Source organism: Sminthopsis crassicaudata, chromosome 5 (genome assembly GCF_048593235.1).
Source record: "Sminthopsis crassicaudata isolate SCR6 chromosome 5, ASM4859323v1, whole genome shotgun sequence".
In the NCBI taxonomy this organism is placed as follows: Eukaryota; Metazoa; Chordata; class Mammalia; order Dasyuromorphia; family Dasyuridae; genus Sminthopsis; species Sminthopsis crassicaudata.
This window is the reverse complement of record NC_133621.1, coordinates 208245643-208255457: the sequence shown is the minus strand read 5'-3', so window position 1 is coordinate 208255457 and position 9815 is coordinate 208245643. Positions and strand designations below refer to the sequence as shown.

The 9815-nt window shown below is 39.4% G+C and overlaps 1 protein-coding gene across 1 annotated transcript in view; it reads left to right on the top strand.

Annotated features, from left to right (window-relative positions):
- Positions 1-1087: 1087 nt before the first annotated feature.
- The window catches only part of HMGA2 (high mobility group AT-hook 2), a 189338-nt gene continuing 180610 nt past the window's right edge, over positions 1088-9815 (top strand). Inside the window, exons 1-2 of the mRNA XM_074269719.1 lie at positions 1088-1583; positions 4610-4696. Coding sequence (XP_074125820.1) covers positions 1473-1583; positions 4610-4696 — 198 coding nt within the window. The 5' untranslated portion in view covers positions 1088-1472. The remainder of the gene's footprint in view (positions 1584-4609; positions 4697-9815) is intronic.

Below are 9815 nucleotides of genomic sequence, written 5' to 3'. Positions count from 1 at the left end.
CTGGGACATGAACGGTCCAGAACACGTGAGCGTGTCTCATTATGGAACATGTGCTGTGCCTCCCCACTGCTGCTGTATTTCTAATGTTTTCTCTGGCCTCGGTCCAACTCCCAATCTCTAGTTGTGTGTGTGTGTGTGTGTGTGTGTGTGTGTGTGTGTGTGTGTGTGTGTGTGTGTGTGTGTTTTCCGCCCGGCCTCCTCTTTACGTCCCTCTCTTCCTTCTAGGTCCAGCGAGACCCCCGGCCAATGCACAGCCCCTTTCTATTTTATCGATCCGTGGGCGGGCACTCTCCACTCCCTCCCTTTGGCTCTTCATTCCAGTTGAGTCCCTGGGTAAGGCTCCGCCGAAAATTCGCAGCCTGGGCATCGCAGCCGGCACACGGACCGAGGGAGACTCTGGGGCTCTCAGTCTCCGGCTTCTCCGCCCCCTACCCCATTCCGCTCCTATTTGTTTTCAATGAGAGCTCTTGTGCCTCAGCAGCCGCTCCCGCCGCCAGAGACACCCGCAGTCTCGCAGCTTGCCTGAAACACTCGCTCCTTTTCCATGCCTTATTTGACTTGGTTCTGACCCGATCTGAGAGCGACAGCACTCTAAGCCCCCACGCCCCCACCCTAGCCTGCTTTCCATAGGCAAAAGGTTTTTTTCTAACTCTTAAAAAAAAAAAAAAAAAAAAAAAACAACTTTATTATTATTATATAAAGGAAGAGAGTTAGGGGAGAGAAGGGGTATAAAGAAAGGGACGTTCGCGTTTAACACGGCAAAGGACACAATTAGTGAAAGGCTGCAACTTCCTCAGAGTGGCTTCTGAATTGCTCCTCTTAGCCAGGATCCCCAGCTTTTAAACTGCCACTAGAGGATTTTCTCCCCCCACCCCTTCAATCTTCCTCCTCCTCCTCCTCCTCCTCCTCCTCCTCCTCCTCCTCCTCCTCCTCCTCCTCCTCCTCCTCCTCCTCCTCCTCCTCTTCCTCCTCCTCCTCCTCCTCCTCCTCCTCCTCCTCCTCCTCCTCCTCCTCCTCCTCCTCCTCCTCCTCCTCCTCCTCTTCTTCTTCCTCCTCCTCCTTTAGCACCATCACTCTCTCTTCTCTTCTCCTCTCTTCTTTTTGGCAGCACCAGGACGTCCGGTGCGAATGGTGGCAGCAACAGCCTCAGCAGCACTAGCAGCAGCAGCAACAGATCTTGTCTAAACCTGCCCCCCTTCCCTCACGCCCCTATCCCCCACCTCCTCCTAAAAGGTGCTGGGAGGATTTTTCGGTGCTGAGGAGGAGCGGCTGCAGCAGCAACAGGCAGAGGCGGCAGCGGCGGCGGCGGCGGCGGCGGCGGCGGCGGCGGCGACGGCGGCAAACAGCAGCAACAGCAGCAGCAGCAGCAGCAGCAGCAGCAGCCGCAACAAACAGCAGCAGCGGCGGCCGCGGCGGGAGCAGCAGCAGCAGCAGGAGCAGCAGCAGCAGCAGCAGCAACAGCAGAAGTCAGAATGAGTGCACGAGGTGAAGGAGCCGGTCAGCCCTCCACTTCCACCCAGGGACAACCTGCAGCCCCGGCGCCTCAGAAAAGAGGACGAGGTCGACCCAGGAAGCAGCAACAAGTCAGTAGTAGCGGAGGGGAGGGGAGGCAATAAACCCAAACCCACCATTTCTTATCCAATACACCTCTTGTGTTTGACCGAAATCCAGACAGACTGAGAGACTGGAAAACAGAAAGGTGACCGGTGCAGAGCTCCTAAGTTACGCTCGCTACTCTGTCCTGGAAGCTGGGGGAATCGAGGGGGCGCCCGGGTCTGGGAGGGGGTGTAAGGGACAAAATAGCCCTCCGGGTGACGGGTGGCCCCTCTGCGCATGGAAGAGGCGCGCGGGGGGCTCTGGGGGATGAGAAGTTGGAGAGGGAGTAGGAGAAAGGGAGCCTCTGGGAAGCGGAGCTGGGGCTGGAGACTAGCGGAGGTGAACACTGGGAAGAGGGAATAAAAAAGGAGGTGAGAGGTGTTTTTAAGGAAAACATCTTCCTTGAACTTTCGCTATTGTGCCAGGCTTTGCTGCGTCTGGGGCTTCCCCAATGTAAATCTGTAACCCAGAGCCTGCGGCAGCCGACCAACCAGAGCTCGGGCGTTCGTTTCGAGCTGATTTTGAAATTGCAGGAAGAGAAGGAGGTGGCAGTGCTGGTGGCGGAGAAGGAAATTGAGGGGCTTCCCTGAGCTGTCTCTCATTGCTCTGGGCGGGCTGCTCTTGAGTCCGAGCGCTTGGAGAAAGAGGGAGAAAGCTCCATGCTCTCCATCTCAGAGACCTGGAGAGGAGATGGAAAGGAAAAGCAGCTCCGTTGCACCCCCTCCTTCCTCCTGCCCCAGCTCAAGTCACCTCTGGCTCCCACTCCCTACCCCCGGTGGCTCGGTTCCATTCACCTCCCTCCTTACAAAGATGCGCGGGGACCGAAGTGGCACTGGGGGATCTGCAATCTCCTCTCCGTTACCAAGAGGAGAGGCCAGACTCCTCAGGTTTTAGGGGCCTGTAAGGGTTAAGGTGACCCTAGGAAGTTCCTACAGGAGAACTCCCCCACACCCCAGCAAGGTCACAGGACCAAGATCCGATAGAACTGAAAAGGGCCTTTTTATAAATTTAAGAAGGTTGAAAGTTATTAGGTTGATTCCCTTGTCTTCCATCACCACCGCCGCCCCACCCTGCCATTACCCCCACCCCAGTTCCTTACCCACTTTGCGCAGAAATGCATAAATTAGACCTTGCTTTTCCAGAGTAAATCGGTGGGGGGTGGGGAAGGGGCGAGAGAGTGGTGACTGGGAATCTAAGCACAGTTGATGGGTTTTGTCTGCGGATGCAACCAATTAAGCGTGCAGCTTTGCTGGGCGTCGTGGAGGGGAGAAGGCTAGAGGTTTTGTTTGCTGTAATTTCCATGCTTTGCTAGTAACTATTGGAAAGGAAGATGCCCAAGGCATCCTAAGATTCTGAACTTTAAAACGTTTACATTGGTAAATTCACTCGAACCCCATTCAAATGGCAAATAGAACGAAGAGAAAATCCTCTGTGGTTTGAGACTAACAGCAGCCCGAAGACCCCTTCTCAAGGTGGGGAAAGTAAACGGTTTTTGCCCTCAATCTGTTCTACTTCCGAAAAATTCATAGTATGCCGTTAGGAAATCGAAAAAGCAGAAGCAAAAATGAAACTGCGCAACCCCCTCCTCACCATCAGGTTCCCCCATCCTCGTCCCGTCCTTAGAGAACTTTAAGGGTTTGTTTTACCTTTCATGATTTTTTTTCTGTGCCCCCAAATTTCAATCCTATTCTTTCCCATACACCCACTCACACTATTCTCTACTTATAATTTCCTAGGAGAAAAAAAAAATCCGAAAGTTGAACGAACTCTGGGAATGTGGAGATTTTAACTTTGCATTAAGCTAAATTCAAAAAAAGAGGGAGAAAAGAAAGAAAAAAAGAAAAGAAAAAAAGTATGTCTCAAAATCTAGATGTGGCTACTATCGCTTCAGTACTCTACAGAATTTTGGAAGTATCCCTTCCCAGTTTTCTTAAATATACATATGCAATTTTTAAAAGACTTTTAGTCAGATTTAATTTAACCACGGGCTATCCTTAATCAGTCATGCCACCTAATCTGAATGAAATGTTCACTATTCAGGACCAGAAGGGTTTCCTAGACTTGATGATTCACCGTTTAAATATTTATGATCTGTACTATTCAGAATTCATATACCATTAATGAGTTGATTAGTTACTATAAAACTAGGAACCTTTAACAATTTTCTTTTTTTTAATGTAGAGGTTTTTTTGGTTGTTGTTTTTTTACCCCATAGTCTCTCAGGCCTTTTTCTTTCTCACAATCCTACTCTTCAAGCTATCTCCATAAAGAATTTCCTAGGAGGAAAGTTTCCTAAAGAAAATGTGTTGTTTACTTTCTAACAAAAGACAGATTTTCAAAAGACTATGCCAGCTATCCGAAGGAAATGAATTGAAACAACTATCCCGATATTTCAAACACCCACCCACCCCACCCCCACACAAACTGCCTTAATTATCTGGACATTTCAGGAAAAAGGATTATTTTGACCTGAAAAAATCTAGCTAATTGCTCCAATCCTTCCCAGTGAATGTGCACATTGGATTGTAGTGGAAATAGTATGAATGTAAGTTATAAGTATGGAAACAACCAATTTGTAGTCTTTAAGAAAAATCTGACTACAAATTGTTTTTCAATTTTCCAGAATGGGATTATATGAGCTGCATATTACTGTTGATAAGTGTGTGTAAAAATGGATAAATTGTATTCATGATAAATGATTTCATTTTCCAGGGTTCCCAGTTCAGAATTATAAGAAATCATCATCTTAAAACACTTAGGATTGCTACCATGTCATTCCTTTGTTAACTTTTAGAGTTGAAATGACGTCTTGTTTTCATATGCAAAGCAGAATTTTCTCTTTGAACACTTAGGTTCTACTATAGTTATTTCCTCTTTCTGTAAACTCATCATTCATTTACACATAAATTGCATGTGGTCTAAAAGTTCAGTTGAGGAATTCTGACTGATAATAGAATTGGAGGGAAATTTTGCTTTAGACTTTCTTGCCACAATAGTGTTTTTCTGTATTTAGGAACCAACAGGTGAGCCTTCTCCTAAAAGGCCCAGAGGAAGACCTAAAGGAAGCAAAAACAAGAGTCCCTCAAAAGCTGCCCAAAAGGTGAGATTTCTAGGGAAAGATCTCCCAACACTATCATTTTCTCAGTAGTAAGTTTCCTTGTCATTTCAATCTCTGAAAGTTCAAACCTGAGGATTTGTTCTATTTGGATAAACCAAGATACATTTCTGAGGTCTTAAGATGTAAAATGGGATTTAACCTCTTTTTTTCTTCCTAGGAAGACTCTAAGGACAAAATATATGAAGACAATTTGGTTATTATGGTTATATCTTTTCTTATCCTCCTATCTATCTATCTCTCTGTCTCATTTGCCTGTCTACCCACCTATCTCTATGAAAAAAGGGGGGAAAAAACAGGGATAATATCAAAAGGGAGGAGAAAAGATTTCAATGTAAGTATTGAGTTCTATACTAATTAAGGAAGTTTAAAAAAAACCAAATCAAACATTTTGCCTAGTTATAGAATTTAATTTTTTTCTTAGAAAGAAATGAAGATTCATTTCCTGTATCCTTCTTTACAATACCACTTCAAACCAAATCCCTCTATTAAAGCTAAGTACTATGTCAAACATGTGGTAATTCAAAGTAAATCCAATTATGTGTTGATGGAAATAAGTGCATTTCTTGAAATTTACAGCTTTAAAATGTGATGGTAATGTAAACTGATTGGGAATTATAACCACAGTGACTTACAATGGATGTTGTTGGATAATCTATTTATTTCAAAGAGCTTCCTTATTTTATTTTATTTTATTTTGGGGGGAAGGGTATTAAGTAATCATTAGGTCACTTTATCAGTTTCAACAAATTTTAACAAATACAGTGCTGGATTTCCAAAGTCTATTTAATAATTTGTGATATAGTACAATGCAGAACCCAGTCAAGTCTAAGATTCAGGGTCTCTCAATAAACTCTAAATGACAAGTTCAAAAAACAGTTTCTTTCCATTGGCTAAATTTGTTTTGCAAAGTTTTGTATCAGAATCCATGCTATTACATTGATGTTGGAGAATTTTTGGTGAACAGAATGAGTTGTGTGTAGCCTTGAAAATAAATATAGGAGTCAGGTTTCTCAGCATGCAACACTAAAAGGTCAGGACTAGTCTTCTAATTTGAAGGTATGCAGAATGGTTGACAATAAAACCTCAATGTATTTAGGAATAAATTATGATACTTGGTGTAGATAGTTATCTGTCTCCAGTAGATCTCTGAAGAGTTGTGTATGTGTGTTGGAAAAGAACTAGGGGCTCATGTAAATGTGGTTAATTTTTCTATGTGGTTTACTTTGTGCCTGTGGGCACTGGCCATGTCATATGTGATAGTTTCAATGTTATACATTTCCATAGCAACTTGTGATAAATATTAAGTTATTGAGGGGGCGAATATGGTTTCATGTCTGTTTTATTTTTAACTGTTTTGAATAGCTAGTTGAATGATTATATTTATAGTATGTGTGTTTAAATTCACATTTATTTCCCAGAATCTAGACAAGGACTGAGCCATATTTTAATCAATGCATCTAGAAGTGACTGATGATACAAATTAAGAAGGAATAGCTTGACTATTTGAAAGAGTTAATTTTCTGTTAGTTTTTTTTTTTTGACATAGAATTAATGAAAGGTAATTTTAGTAAAAAAAACAAACTTTTCTTTTAAACAAAAAGGCACTCTAATTTTATAAATAAGCCCAATGAAATGGGATGTTATATCATGTTAAGTTTGTGACAAAAGATTCAATTTTGAAGTAACTGGAGTTTAAAAAAAATCTTTACATTTTTCCTACATTAGTGATTTTAAATTTCAATGGAGGGAAGGACAATATTTTTTTTTTTAACCTGATGGAATCAAAAAGGAATTTTTAAAAGGTGAATTAGAAATATTCATTTGATAACTATGAAAACTCAAAGCCTTGCTTAAAAAGAAAACCAAGAGACATGTGCCTCATTTGCCTTTTTAAAAAACACACTAACAAAACAGTATTGTCTGTGCTCCTGAGTTATGTCTGACTTACTTTTAGTTTCTTTCATGACAGCCCTTTTAAAATAGGCATGCATCCTATACTCTATTCACCAGACTTTGGTCAATTTACAGATGTCTAGAAGAGTGGTTGAAATTTTCAGAATTGAAACATGTGTCCAAATGCACATTTTCTCCCTAGTTTTTTTTTTTTTTTTTAAAGAAACTGTCCTTTCCCTTAAATCTCATAATCTTGCACTGTCAATCCAAATTATACTATTATTTCACACAGTTCTCCTATGAAAATTCTAGTTATAAAAGCAAACCAGAAAACTTGCCCACAAATTGTCTTATTTTCCCTTGATCTCACAAATTAAGCTTTTCTTTGGAAGAAATATTTCCTTGTAATTTGTAAAATAATGAATTCTTGATGCTGAAAAGTAAGGTTCTAACTGAATTTTAACTAGTATTCATAAATTTTGTCAGATCCTTTACAAAGGAACTTAGTTGCTAAATGTATGGAGCCAGACTTTCTTGAAGGATAGTTATGTTTTTTCAAGTAAATCCATTGGCATATTCAAAAGAGTTCATATCATGTAAGGTACAGAAAGATCAGTAGACTTTAGAGAAGATAATAGAAGGCATGGTTAGCTATTTTGGTGTTCTTTTGTAAACTCTTGCACATCATCATGAAAAATATATCACAAAAACTAGTAGAATACCTTAACAACCACATGAACATTAAAAATTATTATTATTATGTTGTCATCAATAAATAACCTTTAAAATGGTAGAAGAAAATCTTACACTGGAGTTGGGTTTGTGCTGAGTGTTTAAAATTTCTTGAGGCATGATATTTCTATACTTATGGAGTTTGTGTTTGGTTGGACTTAGTAAACTGGCCTTGGGGCACTTGAAAACAAACTGTTCTTGTTAGGAAATTAGCTATGTGAAACTTGACAATGCATGCAGAATGTTGCAAGACCAATTGGACACCCATAAAGTAGCAATTACTATGATTTCAGGTCAGGCATATATAAAAATTGACTTAAGCATAACATAAAACCTATTTAGAAATAAACAAATACAACTTATAATTTTTGATTCCTGGGGAGAGGGAGGGAGAAAAAAGAACAACTGATATCCTGTTTTTAAAATAAAGGAAAATAAAATGACTATATGTGTCTAGTTTAGATGTGTGCCAGTTTGTAGTATGCTGATATCCTTCAAATGAGGGTTCAGAATTTTCTCCTGAGCAAATTTCATGTTGGTGCTGTTTCAAGTTAATCAGATGAAAAAATAATTAAAATGATTATTTTCCTTTTTTTTAAACAAATAATAAATAAAAAACAAAAATATACTTTTAACTTTTTTATTTGGTTTTCCATTTCTTACAATGAGAGAATTGCTTTTCATTAGTTGTTCTCACAGTTCTTCATAACTCTTAGTACCTCTCAGATTTGCATCTTTAAAGAAATGTAGACATAATGTTTCCCTTGTTGAGCAAGAAGAAAGCAATGTTCTTCAGCCATTTTTTTTGTTTGATTTTTACATTTTATCATAGTAAAGAACATCACGTAGGTCACTTGTAAGTATTTAGTATATAAATTAATATTTTTTAGATCAAAAGCTGATGATCACTTCAGCTCTCTTGAAAACCTTTCTCTAAGATTGAATTAAATTTTGATTGCAGGAAGTTAAATGATAAGGAGGCTTCAAGGTGAGAGAAACCAATTGGACTTTGATAGTAGGGCCAGTTCTATTCTTGAAAGCACAATGGAGAATGTTTATTGATAAATTCAAGGAAAATGATTTGGGGGTTATAATAATTCTGCTCCTCCCCCAAATATGTGTACTGTGCTATTAAGAGTTTTAGTTTTATTCTTCCAGAAAATAAAGTTAATCTTACAGTGAGGAAGGCAGGGAGTTGTCTCCATATCTCTTGTCTAAATTTTCAAGGAAAAGGCCAGAATTTAGCCAGTTGAAGGTCTTGAAAGTCTCCAAAGGGAATTTCTTGTTTTCAAATTTTGGCATGAATTATTTGCACAATTACTTCATAATGATTCTTCTTTGGCAATGTAGGTATATATTCAATCTACCACAGTTGACATCATTTTTTTCCCCATACCTATTTCTATTTCTAGAGATTATATTCAAAGTAAAGGGAGAAAAACAAATGCATTATCATTGTTTTGGAAAGTTGGAGTTAGTTGGAGAAAACCCTGTTGTTCTATTTCTCTTCACTAGAGTTGACAGCAGCCTCTTTTCAGAAAGCTATCAATTACTCTGACTGACCTATACTGCTGATACATTTTTATCTTGAGGTTTCAGCAGATCATTTTGCGAAGGAGATAGGATATACAAGATTGCGATTATGTTGCATTTGGGTTCTTACTTGACAAGAGATGGATGCCAAAGAGCATTTTGTGTCAGTTAAATTATTCATACCTGTGGTCTTGTCTTTGTTAATTGACTTAATGCTTTTTCAGAGCCCTCTTGGAACTGCATGGGTGGTAATGGGCCATACAAATTCCACTGGACTGTCTGTTCTTGGTTCCATGTTATCAGCCATGGATCTCTTTCCTGTGAGAAAGGAGCTAATGGTGAACAATGACTCATTAAATGGAGCATTAACTGTATTTTTGACTGTTTTTTTGTTTAAATGCACCCCCTTTAGGTTTTTGAATGATACTTTCTATTTGGTTTATCCAAATACAGTGTGAACATTCTACTAGTTAGTTACTTGCTAATCTCAAGGGCTCTGTTTAGAAATTGCCTTTGAGAAATGCCATTGTTATACATTATTTTGGTTTTAAAAGAAAAAGGTAGAGGGTAGAGGAGGTGGGTAAATTTTTAGTTCTGATCCACCTTTTTCATTTCTGATCATTCTCAGTTCTGATTATCCTTTTTTTTTAAACTATATTGACATTTATATTATGAAGTCTCTGTGTACCATGTTAGATATTGAAATATAAGCTTTTTTCATGTTGAAAGCTGACAACATTTAAAAAAATATTAACTACAAAATAAAAGGAATGGTAAGATGTTCTCAAATTTTACATCACAAAAAATGTGCTGGCTAACTTATTTGTGACATAATGACTTATGTAACATTTAAATTATTTTGAGATAGTGAGTTTATATAGGGGTAGGGAGTGCGAAAGAAGACTAGGAAGGAAACTAGTTAACAAAAGCAATAAAATTGTGT